Source organism: Eupeodes corollae, chromosome 1 (assembly GCF_945859685.1).
Source record: "Eupeodes corollae chromosome 1, idEupCoro1.1, whole genome shotgun sequence".
NCBI lineage: Eukaryota > Metazoa > Arthropoda > Insecta > Diptera > Syrphidae > Eupeodes > Eupeodes corollae.
The window spans coordinates 16,311,563-16,330,171 of NC_079147.1; the positions used below are offsets into that span (position 1 = coordinate 16,311,563).

Genomic DNA, 18,609 nt, shown 5'->3' on the forward strand with positions numbered 1-18,609 from the left:
TTGATCAATTTTCCTTCTAACCGACATCGAAACTAGCGACACGATTTGGCCACAAGTTCATTACGTTTAATTATAGAGTGATCATCACCAGAACTATGTCGCTTTAATAATAAATTTAATTATAATATGTTGGTGCAAAGTTTTAATAACATATCATTAAGAAAAATTAAAATAAATAAAATTTGAATTCTAGTAGTGTTCAATGGTCGATGTGACCCTTTTAGTAATACCAATATTTAAATATACTCTTAATAATAAATACTCAATGAATAAGTACACTACAGGTGCCTACATCCAAAAACTAAACCAATTTAAAATAAAAATAGGTTATAGTGGCTGTCCAAGATGGAAACGGACACACTTAGGCCAGTTTAATGGCCCATTGTGATACACACATCTTACATAAATAAAAATAAATATTATCTGAAAAGCTGCATCCTGAAAAAAGGATTAAGGAAGAGGATAACTCGACCAAATTAGGATTATTCAGTCTCACACACAATATTTTCTCCCAAAAACATAAAATTGAAAGCTTTCTTTGTTTCTTTTCAACATTTCAAGGCCGCATATGACAGCATCTACAAGGACAAACTGTATACAGCTATTTCTAGATTTGACATCCCTGCAGAATTTATCCGTTTATAAAGAAGGAAATAACAGTCTCCTAAACATAACACACAAGATATTCTCCCAAGAACATCGAACTTAAGCTTTTATTTATTTGTTTTCGTGACTTAAGGACGCGTATGACAGCATTTACAAGGACGAACTGTAAACAGCTATTCCTAGATTAGTGCATCCCTGCCGAACTCTTCAGTTTATGATGATGATGGTTATGGATAATTTCAACTTCACTATATACATATATTGAAAACAACTTTAACGAATGTCAAAAAAGGATCCAATCAAGGTTTCTCTTATATTGTCCTTGAAAGAATAGCTCAAATAAATACACTGAGGGCACTATTTCGCAAAATTCTGTAAGACAGAGGCTACCAAAGTGGGTTAATAGTTTAGTGAGGACAAAGTACATGCCTTTTACTGTCAGATCTCGGTCAAAACGTAAGTTTTGTGTACATGTGCTACATTACAGACAATAATAACAGAGAGGAAGACGAGCGAAATTAGACGAATTTTTCTACTTTTTTTTCTTTGGCTGAAGACGGAGTAGAGTAATGATCTCCTTTATTGAGTTCGGTAACTATACAAGTTTATAGATGAAGAAATGTTTAAATAATAATAACAAATTAAAAACTATTACAAATTGAAAACCAAGTAAAACAGAGAAGGTGATGTGTTAAGTTTCCAAAAGTTCTGGTTTTGGGCAGATTGACTTTGGTTCCAAACACGGCTAGCTTTGCTTTAGCTTAAAAAGGGACTTTTATAAATTTACATTTTCTTAGGCTTTAGTCGTTGAAGCCTTCTGGCTGCACCATTAAAATCTCTTCGAGGATTTTGAGGTTAAACTTAGCGACCGTCGTTAGTAAGAATTGAACAGAGGTATATCGTACTACAGGGGAGTATGTTTCTTTGTAATCGATACTCTTTTCTTGTGCACAAGACTGGGCTTAATAACGATATATTTCACCATCTGCATCTTTATTTGTTTTCAAAATTCACTTACAATCATTTGGTCTCTTATTAGATGGAACACCCAAGTTTAATTTTCAATTAAAAAGTTGTACTCTTTTTTCATTACATCTTCCCAGAATTTCGAATCGCTTCTGTTTAGTGCCTCATCAGAGGTTAATGGATTGTTAAGCAAATGACAAATGACAAATATAATCATCCATTCGGATGGTTTTTGACATTAATTGCATCGTGGTTCAGTGACTTCATGGAATGTTTTTGCAGGCGAGCAACTCATATCACTGTCTCGATTTTCGTCAAGTTCTTCCTTGTTTGAAAAAAACCTTTCAGTGTTATCTTGTGATTCTCTAATGGTGTTTACTGTCACCAACATACCCCACTGAATTCAACTCATTTGAGAATATATACAAATAATTAGCATTTATTAGGTCTAGATAGATTCCTTTTATCTAGTTGGCAATTCTCACAAAAGTTGGGCATGGACACTTATATTAATTTGTCCGCAGTACTAACGATTTTGGTTACGTATGACTCGACAGAATCACTATCATCCAATTGTATAGTAATTAAAGTCCGCAAAAGCACAAACTAAACATGGACGAAGTTTACAGCAAAATTATTTTCGCTCTGGCTTTCGTCACTTTCTTTGAATCCGGTGATGTGCCATTTTAATATTGGACGCAGTCCCAAAGGTCTTCTAGTTCGAAAATTCCAGGAATCCCAATTTTCTCGCCCTTTAAGTTTTTCGATACGAAGCAATACGTTCTGTGACATCAAGGAAAGCTTTGCAAAATGTTCGGGTTCTTGCAATAAAATTGCAATGCGTCTTCAGTTTCATTTCCTTAAATGATATCTTTATTTAATTAATTATATTAAGCATGAACTATTAGTATCTGTGGCATGATGGTTAGTGCGTTGGATTGGCACAAGAGTGGCTTACTGACAAGGCTCAAAAACTTGTACAGACGGCTTACAGACCCACACGACTTGGAGATTAGGACACTGAAGTTGTCAATAAAAAATGTCAATCTGTTGATTAAGAAGAACTACAGGTTATCAACTAACAAGTAATGGGACCGCTAGATCCAGTCAGTTAACTCCAGTGACCCTAGAATGTTCCCTAAAATCAACACGATATTCAGGAAAAAGAACGATAATGACTCAGGACAACGCAAATAAATACAGAAGAAGCCATTTTTGACAATGACTTTTACATAGTTGAAGATCCGAAGGAAAAGTGGAGGCGGTGGGAGATTTCAGCAAGTGTACAAGGTGAATGTTAGCATTCGCCCCAACCACGACCTGGAAAACTCAATAAAATACAAAAAGTCAGCAGGTGTCGATAGTATAGCCAACGTTGTATTAAGAGTTGATTTGGAAAAGGCTTTCGACACCGTATCGTTAGAGGGTATTTACCTAAAACTGAGCAGGCTTGGCATAAGCAAGCTATTGTTGAATATACTTTATGATATGCTTACCGGTAGAAAGTTTTACCATTTCTCTTCAGCATTTACACCAGCGATCTGATAGGTAGTCTTACAAAGGCAATTGCGTACGCCGACGATCTAATTGCGTACAGAACGTCCCGAAAAGTTGAGGTTATCAGAATTATCTTGCCACGTCCACGACGAACCGTGGATTTATTTGTATCACTAAAAACTATAACTATATATCACTTTACATTTAATCCTGATACTGAATAACTCTTTATTTAAGTTCAACCAAAAAATTTAATTAATTGATATCCTTTAGCCTTGCTTGGGAACTCTTTTTTATTCCAGTTTTACTTTTTTCAGAGTGCGTGGTTTGAATAACATTCGCATACTTTGCGTTTTTGTCCATAGCAATATTGTTTATTCATTCTCAGAATTTTAAGACAAAACAACTTGTTTTAGATGTGCATTTACTATGCTGCTTTTTTCTGCAATAGTCCAAAATTTTTGGACGAAACCAATCTCACCCACACCAGGTGAGATTGGTTAACCTAACTCCTCTTGCAATAGAAAAACACTTTCTTTCTTCTTCAGTCCTAATTTTTTCAAAATTAGATTAAAACGACTATTAGTAACAAATACAAGAAGAGGAAAATGTTGCTCCCGAAATTTCGTGTTTTCAATTTAAATCTACTAAAAAGAAACATACATTCATGTCGACACATATGACTGTGATTCAAAGTTTGTTAAAATTTTACTAACATGTGTTTTGAACCAAAAGCCAATACATTCTCGACTATCTTGTGATATAGCCATATCATGTTGTGTTACCTACACCAAATTCTGAAATCCCTAATCGCAAATTTTTTTAAAGAGACCAACTGAAGAGCAAGATTTTTCGGTTAATTCAATATTGGATCATCCAACTTTTGATGATTAATATCTTCCCAATGCATAAATAAATATTAATTTTCACAAAAAACTATATAAGTGTATTTTTATTAACATATATTTTTCCTTAAATCTAGACAACACTTTGTTAAGTACATTATTATAATAATAATTATTTATATTTATTATGACATAGACAATAAAATTAAAGTACTATTACATAATTCATTTATTTATTAAAAAAAATAATATTTGTTTAAAGTATTATAGAATATGTACAGTTAAAAAACTAAATTTTAAATTAAACAAACAAAAAAGACAAAATATTGAAAAGAACAAATAAAAAAAGACAAAAATGCTACCAGCACAATATTATAGACATTAATTTTTATTTTACAACAATTATAAATAAATTAAGAAAAAAAAATAAAAGTTAAAAATTCGCATTTTTAACTAAATGTAACTACAAAACAAAATAAAGATTATATTAATAACAATAATTTATTTCTTAAATTGTTTAATAGTTTTCTTCTATTTTCTTATTTTTTTTTTAAATTTAATATCGGTTTAAAATTAAATTTTACACATACAACTATTTTTGTTTTACTATTTTTCTAAATTAGGTTTTACTTTACAATTCACGACTACTTTGAGTTTTTTTTTTGTTTTTGTTTGTTATTTGTTGTATCACTTTTACCAATGTCTCGAAAGAATTAAATCTACATAATTGATTTATTGCATAAGTTTTGAGTTATTATATGATTTGCATTTAATTTTTTTTTCGAAATGAAGACAGCAGCACGGGATTTCTTGCTTGTTTGTTTTTAATTATGAGTTGAAGTTAAGTTTTTTAATCATTAAAACGTCATTTTATATATCTTAATAACTTTGGAGCACAAGCACAATTAAGTTTCTCTATTCATTTAAAAGAAGTTCAGTTGCAAAGCAGTTCTGTTAAAGCTTTTTATCATCCTGTTCTTCGTCTGCTGACCTATGATTGAACCGAGTTTGCTTTCTAGCTTTTCATAGATACACGGGTACCTTTACATATCAAGTATAAATATTTTTAAATATCTTTTATTAAAAAAAAAAGTAATAAGACACCCTGAGGATTCCTATAATAGTATTGTTTTACCAATAAGACTTGAAGTTTTCAAGGTCACAACCATTGCCATGGCCCACAATGGCCTAGTAAAAAATCATTCCCAGGCATAAATGCTGACACTTACAGTAGGAATGTTCTTCTGTCTATTTCCTAGTTCAACGTTAGAGAGCACTGATTTTTGTGCTCAACCCATATTAAAACACTAAACTACCCCAAAAGGAGCCATAAGAATTTAAATTTTCGCTTCTTATCTTTCCAGCTTTACGAACCTTGAAAATTAGGAAACATAAACAAAATTTGAAGCATGCGTTCGAACTTAAAAAAAAAAGATTATCAACATTCATGATTTTTCCTAAGAATGTTGATTCAACGAGTCAGAAGTTGCTTCCTTATATGAACATATCATAACTCAGCTGTTTTTCTGTTTTAAGGTACCCTTAAACCGAACTTGGGAGATTTAAAGAGGACCAATGGAATAGAAACCCAAAGAGCTTATCGGCGTCATTTTAGTGTTCAAAATCCACCCTCTGTGCACATGATTACGAAATGGTAGTGCATACGTGAACAAGGAGCTGTAGTATTAATCCTCTTCGAGTTGAAAGAACTGTTCGAACTGATGTGAATGTTTAACGCATTCTTGTAAATGTTTTGGAAAGTCCAAAAACTTTGATTGCCAATTTTTAAAGTCAAAAAACTTTTGAGAAAGAATTAAAGCCACTAGATAATCCACAATGGGGCTGCAAAGATAAATTGTCGGCAAACATTTCCAAAAATTCAGGCGCAAAGCAGATGAACTCGACAGAAATGGTACAGTACAAACCATTTTACCACGTTTAGCTAATACTGGCATATTAATCGTTACATGTGAAGTATTACATATGCAAGACGCTATAAAGAAGACAAATATCAGGTGGAATAACGTTAACACGTGTCAGGTCACGAAAAACATCTAGCCCACTATAGATTTAAAGCGCTTGAGGTACTTAATATCTCTCACTAGATTGCATATAAGCTCACTAATCGGTGTCATAACCGGGCACTATGCACTTTGTGAGGACTGTATCGATGAGGAAGAGGAGATCTTCACCTCCTCTTTATATGCTCTAGCTGAAGGACGCAAGACCTAGGGGAATTCTTCTATAACAATCTAAGCCATAAGATCTGTTCCTAAGTTATAAAAAGCCAAAATAAAAATTGTATTGATCTGTTGTTATTTTCAAATCATATTTAAGGACAAATGCAGTAAAACTCACATTGAGATTTTCGGATTGTTCAAACCACTCAAAATATCTTTTAAAAAATGCATCTATTGCGCTAAAATACGATACAACGATATCGCCTCTGTTGATGATAGAACAAGAAGTGGCCGAGCTCTTGAAAATAGGACGCAGTGATCAAAGCATTAGGGGAAAGAATCCGTAGAAACCTCATCCGCAAAAATAAAATTATACCCACAAAGGACGATGTCACGCCTCATAAACGAAGATCTAAGGCTTAGCTCTTACCGCAGAAATACCGGACAAAGCCAGACTAAGGATCTGCCCAAGATAAGAGTGAAGTGTCTTTGAAGTGTTGCTTCAAAGACAAGCACAAATATATTCTATTCACAGATGAGAAAATGTGTACAGTAGAACAGAAATTTAATTTCCAAAACAACAGGATTTACGCCCATAATTCCAAGAAAGCTTCTAAAAAGTTTGGAACAGTTCAAAGAGGCCATCATCTAGCTTCAGTGATGGTTTGGTGGGGAGTGTCGTATGATGGTGCTACAAAATTGCATTTCTGTGTGAGCTGGCAGTGAAAGCACGTTCTTCCAACTATCAAAATAATATTTAAGAAGAGGTTGTGATAGTAATACCTTATTTGCGGGCAAGCACTCCATTTTTCAGCAATACTCTTCGCATGCTCACAAGGAAAAAACCACCGAACTTAGGATGAAACACAATTAACTGGGGTTTATCACTACTGAAGATTGGACCTCTGGCAACACGCATCTTAATTCGCTGGAATGTATTGGAAGAAAACATTTGCTGTTAGCCTCAACGAAAAAAACTGATTTGGTGAACGCATTAGCTTCGCAACTATCTGAAGTCGTGGTTTTAATAATTTCCTACAAATTTATGTCAATTTAATACAAAATAAAAAAGATTTTTAATAATTGTTTGAATAAGCAACAGGGAAGGACTACGTAATTGGAATCTACGCTTTGTGAAATTGAAAGCATTAGACTTTTTTGCTATTTTAAAGTGAGCGTAAGTAATCCTACTGCCACCCCGCAGCTCAAGGATAATATTCGTAATGAAATGCACGCGCTATGCCCAGATCTCCTGCGAAGTATTACAGAAAACGTTCTGGAAAGAGCCTGTCTCCACGAGCATAAAGATAAAGCTCATTTGAAGGACATTGGGCCAGGGAGATAAAAGATAGACCAAATTATATTCCATAGTAAGCCCAAAAGAATCTTCATAAATCAAGTAAAATAAATCTATAAAAGTTATTATAACTTTAAATCCTTTGACGTAAGATAAAAGGGACTTAAGTCAGAAACTGATCACACAGACTCAATAAACGTGAGACTTTAATATCAAACTAAATATGAATTTGTCTGTCTTATTGTCACAACACTAAATTAATACCATATTAGCAGTTGTTCTAGACTTTTGTTGTAACTAATTCAACTAAAGAGACACCAAATCAAAAATCCTTAAGAGCTTTTTACCTAACGCCAAAGAATAAGGCAGTACTGTACTCCTACTTAGGGTAATAACTCTGAAGCCATTTGGTACAAAATGTTATCAAGAACAACAAACAGTTCGAGATTGACAAGATGGTTGGACTTATGTTTATTGTAATATCATACAATAGAAGACTTCCAAGAAAACCTCAAACACAACCTTATGTCAAAAACTCAATAAATAGTGTTAAAATTTGTAATATTCTATTCTGTTAAAACGGTTTTCACATATTTACATATATGATAAATTTTTAAAAGAACCAATTCTTTGCTACGCGTGATTTATAAAGCGTCGTCGACGCAGTAGCATTTTTAATTCTATTAATAATGTGATTATCCTGCTAATATTGAATAACTATTTTGTTATATTTTTTAAAGAAGAGATTTAAAAAATCGTATCACTCATTGCCAAGGGCATAAAAGACGGAATCAGTTACGATAGGTTTCTAGGCCGTATCGTCATTCAATTTACTACCAACAGCTAAACTGTTCCTTAAGACTAAAAAAATGGAACAATTAAAAAGTAAACAAAAATAAAAACAAATAAAAATATAAAAAAAAATAAAAATAAAATTAAACAACCAAAATACGAGGTCAATCCTATGTGATAATATCATTATTGATAGAACAACCATTTAGACCGCTATTACGGCGTCGAATTAATTCACTTCTTACGCCGCTGGTGCCTCCAACAACCTCAGTTTGATCATAGTTCAGCAAACGTCATTTCTTTGTGGCAAAACTGTTTTTGGGAACACTAATGAAACTTGTGTGTGCCGGTGCAACAAAACCTAAATCTGGAATTAACGATATACTGGGAGCGATCTTACTTGATCCGCTACCAAATTGACTGGATTTACCATGCTGCTGTTGTTGATGTTGGTGTGGGTGTTGCTGGAGTCCACGATTATACCCATAACCGGGTGCTGCTTGCAGTGAATATTGATGGTGCATAGATGGCGCTGCCGATGATAGAGATCCGCCATCCATGGGCGAGGCACTCGAGAAGTCTCGCATCATTTGAATGTGCTGCTGGTGATGGTGGTTCAAGTGATTCGCCTGGTTATTAATCAAATACTGATTAATTGAATTATTGTTGACGACGTTGTTGTTAACGGGGAGTGCAGTGTTGTTATTGATGTTTGATAAATTTGGCACAAGATTATTGCTGAGATTTTGCTGCGGTGCAGGCGGCTGGTAGTAGAAACTTGTTGGTGGCGAAGCGTAAGCACTCATTGGATTGTTGTAGAAATTCGCATTTTGCCATGAAGCACTGTTGAACTGAGGATAGACAGATGGGCGCATGTTGTTTTGAGGTGGTGGTGCGCTAGACACGAAGTCTGACCATTCATCGTCATTGTTAAGGTCTGCGGCTGTTTTTGCAGGAGAAACCTGTCTCTTTTGAAATTGCTGACTTATGCTCTGAATGTGATTGGATGGTGCTGCTGGAACGGAAACAAAATCAGACCAATCATCGTCATCGGCGCCCAATTGGGGAGTGTTTCTGTTGTTGCCGGTTTGCTGTTGAGATCGAACACTATGACTAGGTGATGGTTTATTGCTGCTTCCTTTTGGTTGAGGGAAGAGTTCTTCAATGCGCGCCAATTCTTCCGGGTTGATGCCAGGCTCGGGCCACTCGATTTTCGGTTTACTTTCCATCTGAATGGCTTGTGGAAGCAGAATTGCTGGACAGAGTATCATTTCGTCGTTGAGGGATACCGGAGTGCCAGTGCGACTGCTCAAGGAAGAAATTTCTGCGGTTTCTTTCAGAACTCGCCAATGACTAGGGCTTGTTTTCGGATCAGTTTTTGCCGATGAAGAAGGAATGATGCTGGAAGGTACAATTGTGGGTTGTGCAGATGCAGGTGGAAGTGCAGGTGCTGGGACGGATTGGAAATCGCTAAATTCATCATCGAATGAGCTGCTCTTAGGTACGCTTGGGGCTTTCTTTTCATAACTTTTTTCAGGCTCACCAATTCCGATGTCATCAAGTGGATTTTTCGGGGTCTCTCTGCTATTCAAGTGTTCACTGTTAAGATAAATGTGCTTCGGGAGCCCGATATCTGGCGACAAACGGTGACTATGTTCGATTGTCTCTTCACGATATTTTGAACCAAAACCTGGATTGTATTCAACATCTCGGTACTCCTTCTTCACAACAGTTTCATCGATTATAATTCCAGCTGCCGCAATTTCATAATCAAAATCAATCGGACACTTGCTCTCCGAGGTACGTGGTGTTTTAGTTAGAGTGTTAGCGGCGGACGACCTAGACGAGAGAGCATTTTCACCTTTTGATGGGGTGAAAATATGAGTTTCCTTAAGTGGACCAGCATAAGTAGACGTGCTAACAACCCCAGAGTGTTGTGATTCTGTTTCCAGATCAGTCTTAAGACCTTCCTGATATTTGGCTGAATTGGTGGTTTTATGGTTAAGTACGTGTGATGTTGTTGTGATTGCGTCTAAATTGGTTTCTAATACACTGGGTTGAAATTCACCGCAGGTTATATCAGCGTAGTCGCCTGATAATGCAGTTGAGGCTGTGATGATGGTTGCTGCTGTTGATGTTGTTGAAATGGCAACTGGTGCATCCGCATTCGACTTAAATTCAATTGGGGCTGGGATTGTCTCCTCGCCGCTGTCAATATAGCATCGTAATGATTTGTCGTTGCTGTCATAGATGGTGTTATTGTTGATGATGTTATTGCTTTTGAGGGCTGCACTCGGTTGCTGGTCAGAGGATGCATTAGGTTCCCCAGACTGCGTCGTGTGAAGCGTTTCAATCGTTCTTTCGTGTAAGATTTCTTTAACCCCTATTTTTATTGTTTGGAAGGGAGGGAAAGATAAATAAATGTTAATAATGCTAAAAGTATTTATTTATTAAGAAATATTCATTATTGTTATAAAAAGAAAATATTTAAATAAAAAATGAATAAAAAAAGCAGCCAGGACAATTTTTTGTTTTGTTTAAAAAACGGAGCACGACTGGAACGGAACTAATGCGCTTTTAGCCAACTGTTTGGAATGCATGATTAACGTTGCTACAATTCTAGTGCTAATGTGTTGTGGTGAGAAAAATTGTAATCAATGAAATAATATTTTAAAATCAATTATTTTATATATTTATTTTTGTTTGCATTGTAGAAGCGTGTAATTTAATACCGCTATAGAAGATCGATGTTTAAAAAAGGTAACTTCAGAATTTACAAGTAGCATTGAATATTTTCAGAACTATGAACAGGACTGAAATTTAATAAGTAATATGTTATAAATATATTTTATGGGTTCATCGACGTCGTTTTGACCTGATTATAAATGAATGCCCTATTGAAATTATTAATCCACTCAAATTCAAATTTTGTAGCACCCGTATTGACGTTTTTGCGCTGGTTTGTTATGTCAATGTAGGTTTCCTCCATCCCTGATATCAATCGCAAACAATTTTTTTTGAAAATTTTAGGTGAAAATCCCTTTTTTCGAACTGTTATTTTTATTAGTTTTAATTCAAATGCCGCATATAAAAGGTATTTAAAACAAATGGTCTTCAATTTACGTCGTCATGTCGGAATTATATGAGTTAAGGTTTGGAATAATGCACTCCATTGCCGGTGACTAATACTTCAGGAAGACGGGCTATAATTAACTCGTCTACGTACTGATTTTTCGATTTATACTTGTTGTCTCCGATAGATGGTTAGTCATTATGGTTTGTTGGAAAAACCACAATCGAGTCCATAGAAAAACTTTTTTTTTCAGCTGGGCAATCACTAATATTCTTTCGTGACTTACAATTGTTCAAGTTCCTAGATTTTTCCTCAAGGGCAGCATTTTATAAAACGTATGATAGTAAATGACTCACATAAAAGCAGGTGTTACAAAGAGTGAACAAGCAAAAAAATCAGGGGATGCTAAAAAATACCATCTGAAATTAATTACCAACTTAGATGGAAGGGAGATGTGTTGTCACCAATTAAGCTTGACTACCATAGTTGGTACAAAGAAGAGAAATGGCTTCCAATGGAGTCCATTCGAAAAGCTTAGTCATATGAATTTGTGTCAAGTGGCTTGGGCTAATTGCTCTCAACGAACGGGGAACTTGCTGGCTTTAAAATCAATGCTAAAAAAGCGCAAAATGCCGCAAGCTGATTGCAGCACACAAAAGCTGATTATTCTGAAGCTGGACGCCTTCAAGTCTCACACAGTTCAACTAACTAGGCAACATTATAACAACTGATAGTGGAATGAACTCTGATGTTATCAGTAGGATAAACAAAACATGTAGTGCTTTTGGATTATTTGTTCCTATTTGGGTCCTAGATGTAGTTGTCATCTCTAAGCACCAAATTGCAACTCTTCAAGTCCAACGTAAAATTCGCCTTCCTATACGCCAGTTAAACATCTTCAAGATTAGGAAACACAAATAGAGAAAGATTGCTAATCTTTTAAGGAAATCAAACGAAAATATAGCAAAGCAGTCGCTTCTGTAGAATCTTTAGATTTAAGAAGAGTTAAAAGATCAATAACAACATGGAGGTCAACCGTAATTAATAAGGCTCAGTCATTTAGCTTTTCAATGCTACTTTACAGTCTAGGATTGCAGCGAAGAATGCAGTGATCGGAACACATGTCTATATGTATATCTAACTTAGCTGGTACTTTAATGTACAAAGAAGATGCCCAGATATTGATCTTCAGGAGGCTATAACCAACGATTTTCCAACAATATTGTATCTATGTATATAGACAGGCAGGGTAAAAAGCCCATGGACCACACAAATAGGATGAGGCCTGTCGTAATTTTCTAAGATTTACCCTGCGAAACCTACAAGCGGAACGTAGAAAGTAGTTAAAAGACACTGGACGCTAGGGTTGTCTATAAAGAAAAAGCCTTAAGGTAGACATATGACTAAAAATACGACTTAAAATGCATTAAAAACTGGTGATTAGATCAAAAGACGTTTCTACACAGACAAATTGACAAACGGACAATGGACAGGTTTAAACGACATAAGAAGGACTTGAAAGTAAGACAAGTTTTTAATTTGACATGCAGCCCGTCTAGTGAAATTAAGTTCCCAATTTAACATGAAGGTAAGGTAGGTGATGATGGCAGTCACAAGTACACTTAATTAAAGCTGGAATGCGAATTATCACTAAAGTTATTTCGTCGAGTTGAAAAATTAAATCAGGTATTTGATTTTCGTTCCGGAAAGTTCATTAAAGTTCCTCAGAAACGCCTTTCCGAGGGATTAATTTCAAAAACTAGACAGAGATTTCCAGAGGTAGTGAATAACAATTTCATACTTCCAAGCGATATACAGTGTATACTTCCAAGCGATATACACTCGAAACGCTCCATATCCTGAACAACAAAAACAATATGAATCGCAAGCAAGACACACAGAGTATATCATCTGTATATTGCTCACTTGTTTCCTCATAAGAGTTTTTTCTTTGTTTTTTTGTAGTTATAGACTGAACTTCTTAATTAGAAGTGTTTTTTTTTTTTTACATTGTTTTAAAATTTAATTGTTAAATTGTAAGTTTTTTCTTATTCTTGTTGTCCACAATATTGTACTATGTGTTTTATATTTCATGTTTAATAAAGTTCCCCTGAGGAAGGCAGCAACCCCTGCCGAAACGTCGGGAAAAGTTAATGTAACAACCTTGTTTCATTGCCACGATCAAAGTGACCAAAAAAGCCAAAGGAAAACTTAATTTTTCCTATACACATAAGAATAACAATTTCCTTTTGATGTTGTTTTGTACATCTTCGACAACGAGTATTTTGATGAATGTCCGGTAAACATTGCAATGATCCTGTCTAAATCATGCATGGGTCTGCATTAAAGACTATTAGTGTTTTGTTTATAATAATAATAATACAGTACGTAAACTGTTCTACCTGGCGGTTGGATTCTGTAAAAAGTTGAGAATATTTTACCCTTTATAGCGACAAGAGGAATGTTAACCATTTTTGCAAGCGAGAAACTTAATGTCCACTAAGCAAATTAACTAGGTCTTATTTTGTATTCAAAGAATGCAGTTGACTGCAAATGAAGTTCAGGCTTGAATTAATGAAATCGCCTTGAACCAGGTAATGCTAATAGGTTTGATTCTACAATTATGTTAAAGAAAAGACAGTTTTAAGAACATGTAGAGACTTCTTTGTTTGTCCAAATGTTCTTAAAATGCATTGGAATGGAGCGTAACAATATGATAGGATATCATACTTCGCAAACTCAGCATAACAGGCAGCTATCATTGAAACTTTAACAATAAAATAAATATTTAAAAAAAAAATCCCAGGACTCTCTCCCTCTAAAAAGAAACTCAAATCTATTTCAAATTCAATACTAAAGTTTATGAAGTGCTATGATAGCTAAATTCGTGCTGCGATCCCAATTATGCATTTTTAACTATTTTGCAGAGCATACATTCCAACGTATGCGGTGCTGCGTTGTATCAATTTTATTTTGAAAAAGCTTTTTTTAGGCTTCAATCAATCAAACAATTGCCAAACAATGAAACATGCAAAAGAAACAAAATTTTAATAAACAAAATCGAAATCGAAATCGAGAAACAAAAATCAAAAAACCAAAGTAAAACAATAGACTAAAAAACATAAGTAAGTACTACCACACAACAATTTTACACAAAACATGTGGAAAACTTACTAAAGTCCAAATATTGATTGAAGTTATGATCATTGGATCCAAGGTTAGCAAAAATGTTATTAGTAGTTGTTGTTGTAGTAGCAGTAGTATTTATAAAATTAGTTGGTTTATCAAAATCATTTAAGCATTTTTGTTTAGTGCGAGATGTGCCATTTACAAAAACAGAGGAATTAGAAGAATTGCATGGTGGTAACAACAACAATGATGACGAGAACGACATAGACGTGGTCGCCGCCGCCGTCGGCGATGATGAAGACATCATGATAAGATCATACATTTGCGGTGGAGTTAAAGTTGGTGTTGGAACATCGATTGCAAGCAAATCGTCAGCGTGTGATTGTTTAACAAAAGTGTTAGCCGAATCCGTAGTAGCAGCCGAATGGGTAGTAGGTACAGTTGAAATAAGTGACGATGACGAAGATGGTGACGGTGTTGCGAAACATGGAGAGGAACAGGAGGAATCAAGATTTATTTTATCAAGATTAGCCACCACCACTAGTTGGTCTAGGTCCAATAGTAAAGTGTGTGCTTGTGATGCTGGACACAATTTTCAATCATGAGAGATAGTTAAAAAAGTAAATAAAAAAACAAAGAAACCGAAATAAACAAAACGTAATGTTTTCTATTTTCTATTTTCAGTTTTTTTTTCTTTTCAAATCTTTTTGTTTGTTTTCTTAATGATTGGGTTTTTAATGAATTATTATTTTTGTATTTTTGTTTGAAAGATAAAATCAAAATAAACATACCATTTCTTGGGATCGAAATGAAACAAACTTGAAGCGGTTTATGTTTTTTAAGTTTTGTTATGTTTTTTTTTTTATTTTTGGTTGAAAATAGAACGAAAATAAAGATTTTTTAATTAAATAACATTTAAAGAAAAAGAAAAACAAAGAAGAATTGAAAATAATTACTTTTGCGTAAAGAGCACAAGAAGCTGTTTTGCTGGAACTGCAAATCTCATACGCGCGGGAGCAGAAGGACATGAAAAATCCATGCACTGCATCGCTTCAAGCAAATTTGTGAAGATTAATTAAAATGATTATTTTTTTTTTTGTTAATTGTGCCTGAATTAAATGATATTTACTGTTGAATATAGGAAGCTAAATTTGAGAGATCGCAACCGAGGGTGTATAAAATATTCTTGTTACTAAAGATAAATTCCATTTTTTAAGAGTATCTTACTTATGTATTTCTTTATTTTTCTTAAACTGCATTATGATTTTGGGAAGGACAAATCTTTATCTTCTATTAGCTAAAATCATTTAAGTTTATCATTTAGTTATGAGAGGACTTATACGTTTTTATTAAACCAATACCAAGTTTTATGAAACCTTAAATTTTTTAGTGATGTGGTAACGATAACGAATCCAAACTTCGACTTCAGCTATCTTGTCGATACATAAAATACAAGTTTTAATCATTAATATTTTATTTTTCCACTTTTTAACCCTTATTTAGACACGATGGATTTGTTTTTTAACTTTTAAACCATTTATGTTGAAAACCATTTTGGTTTGCTTTAGGTTAACGTTTGGTTTGCTTATTTTAATGTCAAGATTAACATCTAATGACGGTTTTTGGAAATTTTACTTAACGCAGTTCTAAGAACTCTATGTAATTTTATTTTCGACTTTTAAGAACATTCATTTTCGAAATTGTATCGATATTCAATATTTTTCAGTTCTGATTTGGTTGTAAGCTAGGATGACTTCGTAATTTTAAGACTTCCGCAAGTAAAAGTAAATAAACACCATGAGTTCTACGTGCCAACAGTTGTGGACATAAAAGTAAAACGACGGTCAATTTACACTTTTATATGTTCAAAATGGACATATGGGTGGTTTGAAATTAAGTTTAATTTCTATGCGTGCCACGGATATTATGTATGTATGTAATATCAACCGTTGGGATTAAAAAAGTCAAAGTTTATGTGCAACGACGTACTTAAATCGTTGTAATTCATCTGTAACATTTTCTTTGCTGGTGATTTTTTAGGTCAAAAATCGGTTAAAGTATAAAAGACCTAAGCCTAATCTTGTCCAAAAATAAAGTCGATGGAATTAAATACATTGCTTAACCAAGTTCTAATTTTTTAGACCCTCAACTTTAAATGTCCAATAAATCGAAGTTCTATCCTAAACTAAGTTTAAATGCTTAAGAACTTGATAAAGAAATAGGTTAGAATTCAGTCGAAAGTTAATTTTTAAATAAACCTTGTTTTAAAAACTAAAATATAGAATATTCAAAAAAACAATAACACATATATAATACCATCACGAATAATATCGAGTGCCTAAGTGTTTTTTTCCGGATTTTAATTAAGGCCATACAAATACACATAGGAAAATTATAATTTAACTGACAGCAACGAGAATTCTTCAACCAGTGTTATGTCTTAACGTTTAAACCTTCAAGTGGGCGCGCGTAGTACATTTCGTTCATATTTGAGTTATGTTAATTAATGTAATAATTGTTCCTTTTTCATAACTTTAAGTACATTTTGACAAATCGAGTTTAAAGATAATGATAATGTGCCTGAGTACAAATCAATAAATAATTATTTAATTATTAGTGCTTTATTTCTTTTATTCATCCCATAGGTCTTTTCGGTTACGAGCGCCCGCTCCCGTTACAAATGACCGCGCGCCCGCTTAATGGTTAGCAAAGGCTGCATATGAAAGGTGCACTTTTATTTTCTCACTTGCCAACGACATAACATATTTTTGTGTACGGTGCGATACATAAATTTAATTAACGTGGAAAAAAGGAAAATTTGCAAGTTTAAAACACAAAAAAGTGCGATTTAAAAACGCAACACATGTAACTTCCCCGTTGATTGTTTTTTTTTTTTGTGTTGTGTTCTTAATAATTGATATATGTATAGCTAAATGTTTCAGAAGAGCAAATTTTTTGGTTCAGTTTGCTGCTTTGCTTTGAGTATTGAAGTGAATTCTTAAGGTAGATTTCGTCTTTGCAAAACTTAATTCCAGAAAGTCAATCATTAGGCCTGCGAAATGTCTAGTTAGCGTTAAGTCAAGTTTATAAAAGATTTTTTAAAGATTTTTGAATGATAATTCCTATCAGTACAAACAAAAAAAAAGAGTTGAAAGTCGTAACAGGGGCAAATAGTTAGTTACCGGTATAGTCGCATTGCAGTTTTTTCTTTTAGAAATTAACAACATATTTAGTAGCCTTAATATCCTGCTTAAAATTAAGACTAAACCTACAATATGTCTTTGATTTTTTGTATATCTCCAGACTTAATAAGATTAGGTGAAAAACTGTCATTTGACATTTTTTTGTTTTTCTATGTAGTATTGTCCATTTCTTCAAAAGTAATTCTTGTCATGAAATTAACTTTTTGAAATTTGCTCTTCTGATTCGTAATACGAAATATACGTCCCTTCCATCCCTAACTTAACTCGCACAAAGGAATGGTTGAGAGTTGTACGTCTCTAGGCCTTTGGTTCTTTACGAGCTGTTGTACCACCTGTTTACCAAGAATGCAGCTTAAATCCATGTTTGGTATGGCTTCATCGTAAAGAACTGTTAAATGATGGTGTGACGAATTCACTCCAAAATAAACAAGTGTTTTCTTTTAAAAAATGTATTTACTTTACAAAATTTTAGATTCATGCCGATAATTTCAACAAGAATTTATCATGAACTTTCATTAAACTCTTTATAAATTTGAAAATAATGGACTTATTAAAAAATTAGTGAAGAACCTTTTCAGAAAATATCACATTCTTAATTTACATATAAAAGGTTTTTAAGATGGGTAACACGATCAATCGATTTTTTCATATTGAATTAACGTTTTCAAAATATGTATGCCTGTAAATTTTCAGAAATGAAATTATCATTATTTCAAATCAAATGGGGTGGCGCAACAGTCCGTTGTGAACCAGGGCCTAGTGACTTACAACTCTCAACCATTCCTGTGTGCGAGTACTGTTGTCAGGAATGGAAGGGACCTACAATTTTGGGCCGAATCCGAATGGCTAGTTTGAGAAAGCACTTTTTCATGACAAGAATTACTCTTGAAGGATTTGTCAATTCCTCGCAAGAGGCAGTACCCGCGAAAATTATTTTTTTTTTTTTTTAAATTAAGGTGGCACAGGCAGGGATTGAACCCAGACCCTTTGCATGACAGTCCAAAGCACTAACCATCATGCT

General features: G+C 33.9%; 1 protein-coding gene across 1 annotated transcript in view; it reads right to left on the reverse strand.

The window, feature by feature from the left end:
• Positions 1-4,682: 4,682 nt before the first annotated feature.
• Positions 4,683-18,609, reverse strand: part of LOC129953703 (uncharacterized) — a 35,750-nt gene continuing 21,823 nt past the window's right edge. The window contains exon 4 of the mRNA XM_056067067.1: positions 4,683-10,566. Coding sequence (XP_055923042.1) covers positions 8,477-10,566 — 2,090 coding nt within the window. The 3' untranslated portion in view covers positions 4,683-8,476. The remainder of the gene's footprint in view (positions 10,567-18,609) is intronic.